This window comes from Plectropomus leopardus, chromosome 1 (assembly GCF_008729295.1).
Source record: "Plectropomus leopardus isolate mb chromosome 1, YSFRI_Pleo_2.0, whole genome shotgun sequence".
NCBI classification, from domain to species: Eukaryota; Metazoa; Chordata; class Actinopteri; order Perciformes; family Serranidae; genus Plectropomus; species Plectropomus leopardus.
The window spans coordinates 25,118,440-25,136,050 of record NC_056463.1 but is presented as its reverse complement, the minus strand read 5'-3'; the positions used below and the strand labels follow the sequence as shown (position 1 = coordinate 25,136,050).

The window sequence follows — 17,611 nt, the reverse complement described above, 5'->3', positions numbered from 1 at the left end:
CACATTTAAAAAAACAAATACTATTTTTTTTTTTAATGCCATAGCAAATTCTGCTTCCAGACATTGTCAATAGCTCACTGGGACAAACAGGTGATTTTTTTTTTTCTAATCAATTTTACAGACCTGAGTTCGATGTCAGAGCAAAAGAAACATGGTCTGTCTCAGCTAGCATCCATGTTACAGCTGTACCTACAGCATGAAGTACCTGACCTAGCAGAGAGAGTGACATCAGCATTGCCACCTTCCTGCCAAGAACCCCTCAGCCTTATTGCAAAGGTAGGCTAAATACATTTAAATACAATATATATTTGCTCTTGTATGTAGATACATACACATCTGGGTACACCCATGAACACCTAAGTACAAGCATGCACTCCAGTGCACAAAAAGACAGATACAAGCAACTGTTTATTGCTTCTAGTGTCCCCTGCTGCGTTTGGATGGACCCCAACATATGTCTAAGATCTTCCCAGCATCTGTGATTATGTCCTTTTGTGTGTGTATTCCCAGAACAACCTCAGGTCTTATTCCCTTAAAACATACCAGCTGTCTCACAAGAATTTAAACCGCAAATCGTTGATGTATGCAAGGATGTGTTTGTCTGGATTTCACTCTACCTCTGTCATCTGTTAGCTTGTGTGATTCCTCTTTGAGATTGCATGGCTCCAAGGTGTTTGAATTCCTGTGTGTGTGTTTGTGTGTTTGTGTGTGTGTTTGTGTTTGTGTGTGTGTGTGTGTGTTAAGTTTATCCCATTGCAGTGATTGTATGAGTATGTGTGAGTGCTAATTGAAAGCAGCCAGGCGGATGAGCTAATAGTGTGTTTCCATAAAACAAACATGAAAGTTTGAAATGAGAAATACTCACCCATAAACAACATGACATGGATATTCTACACTCAGAACAACATCTGTTACTTTCATCTAATGATTATTTAATACCCAAAACATAATTTGCATTTGACTTTAAGGTCAGAGTTTTGTTTTGGCATTTCAAAAAGACGCTTGTTCAAAACTAGATATGCAAATTACTGTGATGTGTTTTTAGCTTCACTAATAAAGAGGTTCTAGGGCTGGCAATGTCTGCCAGTTGGTCGGTCCACCACTATAATCAACACTAAAATATCTTAATTAGTGTTGGAAGTATTGCCATGGATTTTGCTGCTGACATTCATATTCCCCAAAAGATGACATGGAATAATACATTCCCACGGTCATGAAAAACCTTTAATAGTCATGGAATTTCACAGTCCTATTTTCTAGGCCTTTAAAAGTCATGGATTTATTAAAATCATTGAAAGTTCTGGAAAAGTTGAGATTTTTGCCTATGTGTAGTTAAGTAATACAGTACTCTTCCCTGGATAACCCTCCATGTAATTTAATAAACATAATCAACTCTTGGAGATAGGATAAGGTTGCTGTTTAGTTTTCATACAAAAATTAACATTTGGAGCAAAGTGTACCACACTGTTCTGTACATGTTATACGTTGTGAGTGGTCATTAATTTGTTTATGTGCCCTTGAAAGGTCATAAAGAAGTTTTGTCCAAGAAAATGTATGGGAACCATAATAATTACTTGGTGATCCCCCTATTGTTAAGCCATCATCATCAGGTAAAAATTTTTGCAATATTTTAGTTTGTGATCAAACAACTGCAAAATAACAATGCCGGTTAACATTATGTGATAAACATCAGCGTGTTCTGTACATAGCATACATACCAACCTCTACCATTTTAATTTTTATGTTTTCATCCTGCCCCATCCTGTTCCATTCTCGTGAACGTGATATCTCAATAACGCCTACAGAGAATGTTTTTCAAATTTGGCACAAATGTTCACTTGGACTCAGTGTTCAACTGATAATAATTCAATGGTCAAGGTCCTGTGATCTCGTGTCCATCTCATTCTTGTGAATGTGATATCTTGCGGGCCGTGAGAGTATTTCCTCAAATTTGGCGCAAATGTCCACTTGGATTTAAGAATGAACTGATGTGAATTTGGTGGTCAAAGTTCAAGGTCACTGTGACCTCACAAGACATATATTAATTTTGGTTACTTTAACTTCACCACAACTGTTGAGGATAAACCACAAACTCGGGCAAGTACTGTCTGGTATGCAGTGAATATTGCAGCAGCTTGCGTGGCTGTAGACTCTTTATGTTTCCATCCTTTATGTGACATCTGAATCTCTGGAGTGTGTGTTCTAATTTAATTTTTCCAACACGCACACACATATTTCTGCATAATTGATGAAGAATTATGGGGGTGCAATGAGAAAGTAAGAAAAAGAGAGTGTAATGACTTAGATGGGATATGAATATATTCTGTGTGTGTGTGTGTGTGTGTTGTGTGTGTGTGTGTGTGTGTGTGTCTACGTGTGCGCATGTGTGGGATTGGATTGTGAAGCTGGGAAAACTGAGAAGCTGCTGATTAAATGCGGTTCAAGATTCTGGGAATTCTGCTCCAATCTGAGAGAGATGAAGAGAGAGCAACACTGAGTGGATTAAAGAGAAGAAGACAGGGACCAAGAGTGTGTGAGAGGAAAATGAGAGAGAGAAAGAGATGAGGAAGGGGCAAGAGAGGAAGAGGTCACTGAGAGGAGAGAGAGCGAGAAAGAGAGAGATGAAAAGAGAGCAGGTAATGTACAATATATATAACAACATAAAATGTAAACGGAAAGTGAAGGAATAGTTTAGTAACTTTATGAGTCACTCACTGAAAATGAATTTGTCAGTTGACATAAATTGTCACTGAGTGATCAAACACAAGAGCCAAGGGAAAAACATTTTAATAATTTAGTTGTTAGTGTGAGAGAATGTCTTCATGTAATAATATGCTGCTTTTAGACCTGTGTCTCTGTGTTGTGTATTAAGTCTTTTACAGAGGTTGCATTATGCTGTGCATTAATGGGTTTAATCATGAGCAGTAGTTGTGCTGTGCCTCCTTTACCATTGGAACTTATTTGTTAGTAAAGAACTTCTAAAAAGAAGTAAAAAGAATCCTCAACAATAATTGTGCAACACATTCATAAAGAACAAATGCCAGTAAGCCTTCATTTGGGAATTTGAGGTCAAAAGACATCAAAACATGGTCGAACTTTGGATGAAAAGTGATATTAGTTAATTGGACGTCTGGAATACATGTAACAGATGTTTCAACAGCATTCTAATGAGTATATTTCTTTTTATTTTTAAATAAAAATATATTACCTTTAATTGTGAAACAAAACACATTATAAATGCTAGGAAATACTTGTTTAAAACATTTGACAAGTCTGTCACTGTGTTGTACTGTATTGTGGAGTTTGACTGTTAAACAGTTTTGGAACATTTCTGTGTCCAGGATTTTTTTGGGCAGCCTAAAGCATGGCTCGATGATGCACTGAAACCATCCTAAATAAAATTTCCCCCCCCATTCTGTAAGTAGTATTTTACCACTCATGTTATTTAGAGCACAAAGTATCAGTGCCATCTTGTTCAGCCCGTTTGTGAATTCGCTACGTTCTACAAGCTCTTTCAGTCTTATAAACATATAATTGAACATAAATAAATTATAAATGATACAATCATATAAGCACAAGAAGAACAGCTGTCACTAACAAACAGTCTTTCAGCCCGAATCAGCTAACTGGCCGGGCATATACTGCTCTCTGCCGCGGCTATGCGCTTTGTGCCAGTGTTAGCCACTGTTTGCTGCTGAATGAGAGGCTATCGCTGTGCAGTGGCTCTTCGATTTGGATTGTGTGTGCTGTGATAACATAGACTGTGTGTGCTGCTGAGTTAGCTCCTAATGAGAGTCATTCGTTATGCAGTGGCTCGATCCTTGGCTTGCCCTTCAGCGGACACGCCACCGGTGTCTGAGAGCAAAGGATACTGCTAATTCTTTCAAAATATTGACATCTAATTTTATATACTGGCTGATTTTTTTAATCTTTCATATTTGGCTGGGTGGTTAATAACATGTGGTTGTTCGTTTGACAAATTCATTACACATATTAATTTTTGCTTCACCCAGACTTTAATAACCCCGATTCAGGGTTCAAACTATTAAATGATTGATCTAATATGTGGAATACTATCTGTACTACACCACACCACATTTTAACAAATTTTATGTTCTCTGGCTACAAAATGATTATTTGACATGATGTTATAATGTAAGCAATATCCATCTAGTGTTGTGGTGATGTTATCAACAATCAGTAGATTTATTGTTCAGCTGCAGTATAGTTAAGCTTTGAATCAGTTCCCTCAGTGGAAGAATCTGTTATGTGACTGCTGGAACAGCTTGAAGGAGAACCATAAATCCAGCCTTATATTTCACCCACAAAACAGTGTCTTATATTACACTGTGTTATTTGGCAAATGCATGCATGTTTTCAATTTTTTCTTGTTTGTCAAGGGTGTTGCTGTCATTTGAGACATTTTGTGAACACCTGTTTTCCTCAGTGCTACTTCTGAGGCATTATTCATTAACACATGTTTTCAAACATTGCACCATGCAGGTGTATCATATTACTCATGTTGTAATGTTGGCATATTGAAGTGTGCAATGATCTGGTTAACACCTATATTCAGAAATGGCAACCTGCTTCCTAATGCCTATGTGAGATGAAGTGTTAGAACATGACAAAGAGGTGACACAGAAAAACGTGATCACAGGTATTTGATAGCGTGAGACGCAAACACGCACAGTCAGCCAAGTGGTAGTTTGTAGGGAATACTGAGGATGCCTAAGATCAGATAATATCCTCAAAATAACTAACTGTCTGACAGGTCCGCTGCCACCACCCATCAGTCAGAACGAACTAAACACAACAAACATTGTAGAGAATTGGAGAGAATTTCGACCTGTGTGTCATCTGGTTTTGCCGATATCCAGGATGATACTTGAAAGGTTGTCAGTAGGGGGCAGTGTGATGACATGGACAGCATCCTGTACTGGCTGTGAGAAGGAGTGGAGCAGTCCTTCATTTCATTGCCTCTCGGTCTTCATCCTCTCGGCTGTCTTCTCTGTTTCTATAGGCATGTATTATTTTCTATATCTCTCTCATCTGCTTTAACTGTCCATGTATCTCTCTGTCCTTTCTTGCTCTGTGTTTCTGTCTCTCCATACATCTCTCCATGCCTTTCTCTTCATAATTCTTCTCCACACATGCAGCCCTCCTCCCCTCATGCTCTCTCTTTAATGTCTCAAGTACATAATAAATGAGGGGTTTATTGTTGTGTACTTGGATTGTTCAGTGTGCTTAACAAAATAGGTCATTACTGTGAGAGTGTGTGTGTGTGTGTGTGTGTGTGTGTGTGTGTGTGTGTGTGTGTGTGTGTGTGTGTGTGTGTGTGTGTGGCAGTCCAGTCTTTTACAGTGGGGGAGTGTTTGGGCTACATAAAACCATCCTTTACGCTAATAGCTACTCCCTCCACAGCACCCTAATAGTGTTCCTCAAATACGTACATGCATGCAGACTGACACACACAATGAAGTAATGCCACAGCATCATTACTGATCTTAATATACCCAAGGGAGGCATTGCAGAAGCGGGTGCATACATTTGTGTGTATTATTTGCTGTGTAGCCTATGTTATGCATTGTGTGTGTATGCAGCACTGTGCAGTTTTCTGATGCAGTTACACTGCAGTGGGATGTGTGTGTGCATGCACCAGGTTCCAGTCCGTTGTGTGTTGCTTTGTGTTCCAGGAGGGTTTGTGTGTGTATATGAGTGTGTGTGTTTTGGTCAGACTGTGGTGGTGAAATAAGCAGTGACAGATGAGATCTGGCCACGGCACATTTTATTGCTTCCCTCAAGCAACTCCCCCTCTCTGGAGTCAGTGTGTATATGTGTGTGTGTGTATCTTTGTGCTTGTGTATATGTGTTTACGCCAACATGTCAGGCCGTTCTTGTGCACTATTTGTACGTTTTCCTACTAAAAGCAAAGCATCAAAATTCGTACATATCCCACATAATTATGAGGCAATATTTCATACCCTAATCCATGTATTTGGGAAGGCTGCAATTATGTGACCAATGGGCTGATGGGAATAAAGAAGAAAGCGGCGCCCTAAGGAGGCAGGTTGGGGAGACTGATGTTTAGAACTGTGCGAACATAGAGTTATTTTGAGGTATGATGTCACCATGTTTCTTTTCCTACACCAAACCAAAGTCATTTAACTTGCCTAAACCTAATCTCTTTAACTTTACTTTAAGCATGTAACTTAACCTTAAGTATGTAACTTTACATTAATTACGTAATTTTATGTTAACTATAAAACATTACATTAACTACATAACGTCATTTCTGGGGTGCATGTTCATAGGCCAAAATACAAGCCATTGTATGAGGATACATTGCGATTGTTTATGTCCAATTACATACTTACAGTTTGAAACGCTGAATTGTGCCGTGCACTTACTAGCCTGTGCGTTAGTGTGTGAAGTTATTGTTATACTGCATCAGCCCTTGCTTCATCCAGTGCACCCATTTCTCACACAAACTCCTTACATGACCGACATGTTAACCCATAAAACACACACACACACACACACACACACACACACACACACACACACACACACACCTCTATCTGCTTAAAACCTGCTCCTCTGTGTCTTGTTCTCACTCTCTCAGCCTGGTTCATTTGCTCTCTCCTGCCTGACTGTCATTTCTCTACTTCACTGACATTCACTCTTCTCATTTGCTCTGAGTTCAAGTCTCTTAAACTGTAGCTTTTGATATGAGAGTTATATTTAGCTTTTGAAAGACATCTCACAGACCTAGTTTTGTAACAGGCTAATGACAGCATTTGAATTTTAAAATAGTGAATTATGGGACTTGAAACCCAACTGAAAAGTTATAAGAATAACAAAGAGTAGGTACTTTAAGATGGTGATATACTGTGTTCCAAAATTCATATTGCATATAGCTCCAGTATACATTTATGCTAAGCATGCTGGGTGTACAGAATTGAGTAGGGTGAGTGTGGGAGGAACAGGTGTAGATGTGGAGTAACAGAAAGGAAAGACAGAAGACTGAAGGAAAGAGGAGGGTGAGGAAAAGAGAAAAATGGATGAGGGAGTGCAGAGGGAAAGGGTCTTATAAAAAGGAAACAAGATTAAAATAAAACAGATGCAGAGGGTTAGGGGAAGAATAAAGCCAAAGATGGAAAAAGGGACAAAAACAGAGGAATTGAGGATTCAGTGAAAAGAGTGAGAGGAAAAATGAGGAAAGTGAAAATAAGGGAATGAGTAGCTGAAGGATAGGAACAGGGGGTACATACTCTGCTCAATAAAAGATTTGATGTAGCTATATTTATGGTTCAGTGTGTATTAGGCTGTAACAGGGGCTCCTGGGAAACACATACACACGCAAATAAATGAACACAAACACACACCTCTCTTCTGACCATGCTGGAAGCAAGGGGACTCCCTATGGAAAAGTATGTTGTATTGTTTATTACCTATGTATAGAGACTATTTATCACAGCTAGGCTGCACGCGCGCTCACGCACACACACACACATACACACATATACTACCTGATGTCGTGTGTAAGTGTGGAGCCAATAAATTTACACCCCTGCTGAAAACTGTTTTGGCTTCAATTACAGGAGCAGAAATGAGTGTGAGTGTGTGTAGGTGTAATTTTCTGTGTGTGTGCTGACTCATTTTGTGGTTGTTATAATTTTCTGTGTGTCAGGCTTGTCGTAATATAACTCTTGTGTATTTGTGTGTAGGTGTAGTTCTCTGTGTGTACAGATGCGCGTTGTCGAGTGTAACTTCTTGTTTGTGTGTAGGAGTAATTTATTCTCATGGCTTTCCTTTATATTTATTGGCCATCTGTTGAGCAGCGAAATAAGATGCAGAAAGTGTCGAACTAGCGTACCTTAACGAATGGAAAAGTTATCATTCTCCAAACTTGTTACACTGGAGAAAGTACATCATATGCAGAGGTACAACTAACTTTTTTCTGAATTAATGACCTATGAAGAAGACAGGGAGGGAGAGGAATGGGGGAATGAGAAATTGTAGTTTGTGTTTTCACATAATTAAAGGATTTATAAGGAAGAACCAAAAAAAAAACAACCAAAACGTTAAAAATTTCGGTGCAGTTGATTAAAATACATAGAAAAATTAGATTCGATTAGATTGTTTAGCCCTCCTACATTAGCATGTTTCTGTGTCTTGGTGCGTGCGTGTGAAGTCATTACAATAATCCGTGTGTGTATGTGTTAGTATGTTCAGCCTTATCTCTCCAACATTACCCTGGTCTGCCATTTTAGCTGGCAGTGCCATGAGCGCTGCCTAATTAGCTTAGGCTTTGCAAAATCACACAGACACACACAGCTTAGTGTAATGACTTTAAGTCCATCATGAATGCAGTCACAGACAGTATAATATAGGAAGATAGAATAAAAGCCATTTGTTTAATTGACTTATATTGGCTGCAAGTGTGTGGGCTTGTGGGGAGATGTGAAAAGAGAGGAGGAAGAGGAAAGAAGACTTGGAAATGAGCGAACTGGAGTAAAGAGAAAGGAAAAGCAGGGAGGAACAAATGGGGGTGGGGGGGTAAGGGAAGGAAGGGAAAGGAATGGATATAATTGGTTCAAGGAGAGGTTAATACAACAAAATTAGGAGTAAGAAAAGGAAAGGTTGAGAAATGGCAAGAAAAAAAAAAATTGGGAAGGATTGCATGGGGTGAAGAAATTAGAGGAGGAGCAACTGAAAATAAGAATAACTGAGTCCAAATCTGAATGTTTGAGCAAAATTATCATGCTGGAGATGGATATGTATATATGTGTGTTGTTAGTATGTTCTAATGTGTGTTGTGTGTGTAAGTTGGGGGTGGGGTCGGCTTAATGAACAGCTTTTGGCTCCAGCTGCGACAGCCACTATCTCTCTCGTCTCCTTCATCCTCCCTCATGCGCTTTCTCTGCTCTCTCCTCTGTCTCTCCAACATTTACAGTAATTACTGTTCTTTGGTGCTTCAGAGGGATGGAAACAGGGATGGAGGCTGATAACATACCAGTGAGTGAGTGTTTGTGTATCCTGTCTAATTTCCTGAATGTACTCCAGAGGGATGTTGTAGAAAGAGAGATTCCTAAACCAGCTTTATATCATAAATTCCTCTTTCACACCAACACTATGACCAAGGAAAGACTGGTGTTTGCCTTTGGGGTGAAACGGTCTACACGTGTTTCAACCTTGGATCATAAACCTTTTCTTGACCCTTAACAAGGGTCTGAAACTGCTCAGCTTTGAGATTAAAGATTAAACATTACTCTTGTAGCATTGCTAGGATTATTATAGATTTACTGTGACTATATAGTGGATACTGACTGTGACTTCTGCATTTTTAGTCTTAAATTACACCGTCCATTCTTTCAGTTGTAAATAGACTTTAATATAATTATAGAGTGTTTGTTTTCCCATTAGCTGCTAACGAGGTGCCCTAATAAATTAAAGAAATTCCTTTAAGTAAGAGCAGTTTATCTGCACCGTCCACGGTGTTGAATCTCCAGTGTAGAATAATACAATATGTAGTATAATCTGTGTTTTGGTTTAGAGCAGTGGCGTCATATACATGGCCAGAAATGGCCCATCAAAGCGTCCAATCTGGCCCAGTTTGGGCTTTACCCAAGTCAGAATTATGCCAGTCGAATGGATGTGGCAGTTGAATATGAATATATTCGAAGATTCATTTTGTTTTTTCGTTTGTTGAGAGACTGTGTCATATTTAGTGGCTGTAAGCTGTAAACTCACCACTTCTAAGCAGAAGGTCTGTCCTCTCCTCCTCTGTGCCGCTGCCTGCATGTCTGTAGCAGTCTGTAGTTGGTCCATTGCAGCTTGTACCAAAGAGTAGCGTGAAAGTCAAAAGCACTCACTCTGCAGCAAAATTTGGGGACCAAAGCATCCCCAGAAGTACACTGTACAGCACACTGAATAGCAAAAATCAAAAAACATAAAAACAATACTTGACTTGAAGCAACCTCAGTCAATTGAAGAGACTCTGGCTCATAATTCAAAGCTCTGACTTTCAAAGGGCAGCCTTAATTGATGCACTTGTTAAGAGTTGTCAGTTTTCAGAACCAAGTTAAACAGTGAAGCGTTGGTTTGTAAATGGTTTGTAGGGCACGGAATAACTTCACTTAATATCTCCCACTTTAGTTTGGTGTGGTAGTGCCAAAATTACTGTGGAAATGTATGGAAAAATCTACATGTAATGACTGGGAGTAGTCGATGCCTGATGATGAAATTGTGTGTGTTTTTATAGTTAAACACACGAAAACACAGTTAAGCATCTTGATTGTGTACATGTTTTTACAGAAAATAATCTCACTGCGGAGCGCTCAGAACACATATATTTAGTATTTACATTTAATTTGCCTGTTAAGGAAGAAGAAAATTAGCACTCACTCTGCGTAATTTACACACTTAATTGCTTCTGCTTCTGCTAATAGCCAACTATGATAGGCAGGTAATATCCTTAGCATATACAAGTAGCAGTCATCTTATATTTTATTTAGGGAAATCATATATTTGCTTCTCGCTCCACAGTGAGGTCAGAACACAGGAGCAGCATCAAAAGTGCCAAACATAGTTAGCTTTTGCTGTCACTCTCAGGGCCTCAATGAGCTACAGCAATGGTGTCAGTGTTGAGTTGCTATCACAGGTTCAAGTATGCACTCATCCACCCCCTCTCCCTGTTCTTCCATCTGTCTCTGCGGGTCATTAACGAGTTATGTAAAGCTTCCACGAATGCTGCCTTGTGAAACAAAGACACTGAAGGCTGTAAAGTATCCAGCTGAAGAATGCTTAACCATCAATCCTTTTATTTCCATCCTGAATATAAATGAGTTTCCTCGGGGTTCATTCCCTTCTTCTCCCTCTTATCTGTCTCTCATCTCCTTTTCTCTCTTTCCTCTTCTTAAACCACAGCCAAACACTGAACCCTCAGTTCTATTCAGGGACAGTGAGACACACCTCGCCCGCTTTCAAGTTTTCTGTGTGCATTTGCGACATTTGTGTTTTTGCCATCATTTAAAGTGCAAATGTGCATACAAAACTTTGAAACCCCCAAAAGCGTATTTGTTGCAACTCATTATGAAGAGGGTTATTTTTAAAGTTAGGGACCAGCAAACAAACGAGCATCTGCTTGTGTTTTACTGTCATTATTGTCTGCAGAGCGGCCAGAGATGAGAACTAAGCTGCATTTTGTAGTTTTGGTTTCTTCTCTTTCCTTCTTAATGGGCATTCATGCTGTGCTTCCTCTTGTTAGACATCAACAGCTTATCAGGAACACAAATTTTGACTGTGTGAGTGTGGATGCAGACACGCATACACACTATCACACTCACTGATACATTTTAATTTCTCCATTGTCTCATTTTCTTTCTGTACCGGCCCCCAAAAAAAATTAGTTGTAGCAGTTGTGCCAAAATATAATTTCTGTCCAATTATATAATAAGTCACTGCAATGCATCAGATTACATTGACAGTTTTTGCAGTTTTTTTAAACAATAACGTGGCAACATGTAAAAACCTTTTTTTAAGCTAAAAACAAATGAAACAATTTGCTACCGCAGTATATTTACACTTAGATATGCAAATAGTTTGACATTTTGGAAAATATACTTATTTGTTTTAGAGTTATATGACAAGATATTGCTCTGTCTGCTTGCTGCTAGCTGTGGCTTCATGCTTAGCAAACAGACACAAGAGCAAAAATTAATGTATTTCCCAAAATTTTGAGATATTAATTGTCATTCATTTTATATATTGGACAAAAAAATGTTAGTCTTTGATAATACAGAAAGATGGAAACATAGCTAAATATTGTGATGGGAAGGATAGAGAGAAACACGCGTATTCACTCAGTCAGCCTCAATGTGAAATCTGCATTCGTTTGCTGTTTTCTGTAATGCCAAACAGTTTCTCCTCCCTATTGCTCACTATCCTCTGCATCTCCTTTCTACTCTTCCCTACTGAAAAGCTGTAGATTTTTAGATATTTTGTTAATAGTAAAACTAATGTAAATTTCTGGTTGTACTTGTGTCAATAGATTTAGTAGCCTACAACATATTTTTACAGGACCACAACCTCTCATGAGAGTTGTCAGCTCAATTGTGTCAAAGCCTCGTGAGAGCTGTAGTTGTTGAATATAATTGAGTTGAATATAATGTGATTGCTGATATAATGACTTAAGCCCCTTTCCCATTGCACAAAACATTTGGCTTTTCTATTTAATGGGAAAGGTTACGTTTGTCCCCTTCACTCCTGGGACAAATGACTCTGCAGTAGAAATGGGTATTTATCAGCTCTGGCTCTGATGGAAATGCAACACCTGCATGGAAGAGCAAATTTTAGCCCCTTTACCAGCACAATGCAATGACAGGCAGCCAGAAAATTCCGTCCGTCTCCATCCAAGCAGCACTTGAATATTGCTTCAAAAGAAGTGTCCGCCTTAACAATTTTACTGGCTTCCACGCTGCTTGCTACTGTTTACTTACCTGTTTTCCAACCTATATGGCTTAACATGACATACCAGAACAAACACACACACACACACACACACACACAAAAACACACTTGTCTGCTGCAGAGCTGTGTGCACTGCTCTGGTCCATTGGCAATGGGAGTCCATCACTTATTTTTAGTGGGTTCTCTTTTGTTAAAAACAAAACATGTACATGCACTTATTTTAATGGAAAGGGGGTATTATTTACCCATTTATCTTGACCAGACCCCACATATCGTATTGATATTATCATTGTTCAGCATTTGCACAAGATTGATGAGGGAAGAACTTTTATAAAACAAATGTTTAAGGAAATGTCTCAGGATGATTTTTCATCCCCAGTAAACATAGTTTAGGACTATACAGTATTGTATATGTATATGTGTGTGTGTGTGTGTGTGTGTGTGTGTGTGTTTCTTCACAGTGACACAAAACTCACCATATGCAGGTCGAACACATGCTCTCTCTCTCTCTGTCTCTCTCTCTAGCTTTCTCACACACGCACACACACTTCCATTTACACTTCTCTGCTTGGCTTATTTCGCATTGGCCTGTGGCCAGTGTAACTATGGAGATAAACAGTGACTACTTTAATTCAGGTTTTGCTAAAGTCTTTTGTACACACAAATGTGTTAACTCTTTTCTTGGATTAGTAATTAACAAATTAACGAAGTGAAACTGTCTGTTTATATAGATACATTGAATTCAAACCTGAAGTATATCCCCAAAATCTCTCAAACCCAAGCTCCCCATTTTAGATTTATTATGACCTGACAGTTTTACATCTTATGTGTGTGTGTAAAGCAGCCTTTCACCCAAAGTAACAGAAAGATCATCAACAGAAGTGATGAATCTGATCAATTGATGCTATAAATTTGACAGACAAAAGTAGTTAATTTCAAGGCGTCTTCATATCAAAATACAGCTGCAATCCAGCACTTGATAACACTTAAGTTTCTCCTTAACTGTCCTAATTTGCTACTACAACACTGTAAATTGGAAATGCAACATAGGTACCAAAGCTTACACATGAAAACATGTCAGTTACCTCTCTCTTTGCTCGTGTGTGCGTGTGTGTGTGTGTGTGTGTGTGTGTTTTTGTGTGGTGTGTTGTTGGTGTGAAGTAGTGTTTGTATTGATTGAATCTGGCAGGTTTAGTTGTGTCAGCAGTTCTTCCGACCCAAAGCGAACAGAATAAGAATGGAGAAGAGACAAACCAAGGATGAGACAAATGGATGGAAAGGAGATGCATGTTTTTTTGTTTAGTTTTTTTGCTTCATCATGTTGATAGGGAACATATAATAACCAGGCTTTGTAAACATATTTATTTACAAAAATGCACACCTCCTACAATACCGCATTAATTAATTGATGTTTCACCTAACTTAAAAGGATCATAGCCATATTATTATCTGTATTTCACCTCTTATAGAGACCAAAGGGGGATTTAGGATTTGATGAGCCCCTCCCTGCAAACACCCCAGGTTGAGTCGAAGAGAGTAAAAGAGTGGGAAGGGAAGATGATAGAGGGAGGAAGGACAAACACAAACACTCATGTCCCAGTGGGCCACTATATCTAAGACAGTGTAATTACAATGGGGAGCTCCTTTAATTGACTCCTACTGTGACCCCCCCCCCAAGTTGTGTGTGTGTGTGTGTGTGTGTGTGTGTGTGTGTGTGTGTGTGTGTGTGTGTGTGTGTGTGTGTTTGTGTTTGTGTGTGTGTGTGTGTGTGTGTGTGTGCGTGTGTGTGTGTAGTATTTTTGGCTCCGTTTTCAGACAGTTTTTCTTTTTTCTTTTCTTTTTTTTAATGAGAATAGCACAGCCTGGCCAAGTATTTGTTCAATCTGTGTTAATTTGATTTGGTCCAACCTGACTTTGATTGTCTCCACTAACCCGAAGGCTGCAAGTGTCCATGTGATGCAAATGTGCCCATCCAAGTTCAGTGTCTGTGTCCATTTTGGATTATATCTAACCCTTATCCCTTTATTTATGTTAACTGTTATTCCAGTCTGTGGTACGTGTGCTTGAGGTTTTCCCCATCAAAGGAAGTTGCTGCTGGTTGTACACATGCAGGTTCTTCTGATTCTCTTGTCTCAAAGTCAATGTTTTTTTTAAATGGGTTTTTGGTTAGAAGTCTGAAATAAGGTGTGTGGTTAACGCTAGCTTAGAGACTTTAATGTTTTGTTTTACAACATAAGTGCATTAGTAAATACCCCATTTGTGAATTTTGAAGCCTTTATGTGTCTTTAAAAGGCAGTTGCCAACAAGTGGCCAAATGAGACTACAAAACCTCATAACTCCAAACACAGCTTTATAGACTCATTGTGGTGGCTTTGTTGAGGTCATGCAGCTGTGGTGTAGTTCAATTAAAGCCTACCGTCATATATTTTAAGATTGCATTCATGCTTCAAAAATTAGAAAAGTTGTGTTCATTTGTAAAGATTATGTTGCAGGATGAAAGTATCATAAACTTTTATTTACCACAGAGCGTATTTTCTGCATAATCTAAAATTGTCCAAGAAACCGGGGCAATGGTAACTTCCATGCTGGCCTCGGATAAACATCATCCCTGCAGCACTCTATGGAGAACAATATAATGACATCATTCTTCACTTTCAACTATTTTTTAATAATGATCATGTGAATGATGTGCACTGATGCACATGTCCTCACTTTGTGATTAAAGAAGGTGATAAGTTGATAAATGGTCAGCCCTACAGGTGAAGGGTGTGTGTGTGTGTGTGTGTGTGTGTGTGTGTGTGTGTGTGTGTGTGTGTGTGTGTGTGTGTGTGGGTGGGTGTGTGTGCGTGCGTGCATGTGTGTGTATGTGTTTGTGTGTGTGTGTGCGCATCAGTTGTATCAAATCGTTTATTGTGAGTATTCAGGTGCATTCATCAGTTGTGTAAATGTCATTAGCTTCAGGCTACATGTAATCCAATTTTAACACACAGCTGAGATGTCTCATAATGGCTTTCACACTGATATTGACTGACTGGTCTGAGAGAGTGTGAATGACATGGCAGATGGAGACAAAGGTGTGCTATATACTGTTTGTTATGCAGTGTGCTCCATTTGTACAGAACACACACACACACACACACACACACACACACACACACAGTCTAGTAATGTCCTTGTAAGTGAAGGACATCTTTTAGTTTCACAGGTGAGGGAACACAGAGTATTTCTGCTAGAAGAGGACAAGGGAAAGAAGGAGACTAGGATGAGTAGAGTACTTAAAAAAGAGAGGGTAGGAGTAGAAGGAAAAAAAACATCATATAATACAAATCATACATCCCCCAATGGGCCATCCTCTAACCAATATGCTTCCTTGTTGTTGAGCTGAAATTACCGTCCTACTTTCAGCTCTGACAGATGGGCAACCAACCAGGCTAACCCCTGCTTGGGCCAATCAAGGGAATTTTGAGCATGCTAGGGTGTAGTGCTAAGATGCACTAATCCCCCAAATTCAGTCAAATCAGTGTCGAAGACAAACAAACAGATCAGCGTTTGCCTCATTCTTGATTGAAATGCATCTTATTGTGTATTGAAATGTGTGTAACTCTGCATTTCATTAAAACCTGCTCTAAACCCGTGGTCTAAAATCCACTGTTCATCAGTTTGAAAATAAAGCTCCCCCTCTACGTGTCAGTAGACATGTAGAGTTAGCTGACATTTCATTCAGATATTAGAGGTTTTTGATCTTTGATTCCATATCACAGTCTCTGCTCACCACACCCTTTTTCCTGTCTCCACCCCTCCATCCCCCACCTCCTCTTTACCCCCTCATCCTTTCATCATCCCATGGTTATACTATCAGATACTGTAGGCCTGCACCTCTTTGAAGGAATGGGCAAAAAGCTGATGAAGAGCAAGAAAGGGGAAAGGGGGGATGGGGAGAGTAGAGTGAATAACAAGTTGGAGGAGAAGAGGAGGAGGAATGAGGAAGATAAGAGAAATATAAGATAAGTGGAGGAAGAATGAGAGAGAAGGGGGAGACAGAGGGGGAGAGGTTAGGACTGTGAGTAAAAAAAAAATTCGCAGTTGTAGAATTCATTTTATAACTAGCTCGCATATCTTTATCTACCACCACTGCTCTTTTCACTTCACATGTTGCCTCTGCTTTCCTACTTTATTTTGTTTTTCTTTTAAGCACTGTTGATATTTCAGATCCTCCATAAGCAGAATGCAGCAGCTACAGATCTGTGTCCCTGTTCATCTAAGATGATTTGGGCTGCTCAGACACGTCTCAGTTAAATGAGATTGATCCAAGTCAAGATGCACCCAGTTCAAACTTGAGAACTTTATATGGGGGAAGAAAAAGAAGAGTTGAACATTTCTGTCAAATAGCCAAATCTTATTCCACTGGTAAAATATTAAGTTGGATACAGCCCTAATGATTTAATGATTCATGATTTGTTTTTTTTCCATGTCATATTCACTTTTACGATTGAATATCCTCCTCTTTTCCATCCCTCCATATTTCTCATCCTCTGTCCTCCCATTCATAATTGTTATGTTGGAAACATGAAAAAGGCATTAAATGCCAAACTGGCCGTCTCAGCTCAAGTTCCTTCTCCATACATAGCCCTTCTTCTGCCATGCCATGAACTATTTCTCCCTTTTCTGTCTCCTTTTCTGTAGAGGTCACCATTAATATCCTATTCCTTTAGGGGATCTATGAATCAATAACCTCAGAAAGATATGTATGCACATGCACATGCACAGGCACATGCGCATGCACATGCACATGCACACACACACACACACACACACACACACTCACACTGCAAATCAGTGAAGCAAGGAGGCTGGTTCTTTGCAGAGGTATTCTACAAAGGGACATTTACATTCTCTCAGTTTTCTCAAAATTTGCCATCCTGAATCTCATTTCTTCACACTTCTCTCTCTGGCTCATTAGTTTCTTTTCTTTCTTGTTCATTTCCATCTTCTTATTCTCTGTATCAGTTGCTGTCCAAAGTTGTCTCAACACTGTCGCCATAAATCTAATGCTAAGCAACCAGACACATACACACACACATACACAACATTCCTGGTGATGACAGGGTTACCTCAGTGTCATGTACAGCTGGTGTTT

The 17,611-nt window shown here is 39.2% G+C and overlaps 1 protein-coding gene across 1 annotated transcript in view; it reads left to right on the top strand.

Moving 5' to 3' along the window:
- The window catches only part of smyd3 (SET and MYND domain containing 3), an 85,146-nt gene that overhangs the window by 23,866 nt on the left and 43,669 nt on the right, over positions 1–17,611 (top strand). The window contains exon 5 of the mRNA XM_042507679.1: positions 122–276. Within this exon, the coding sequence (XP_042363613.1) occupies positions 122–276 (155 nt within the window). The remainder of the gene's footprint in view (positions 1–121; positions 277–17,611) is intronic.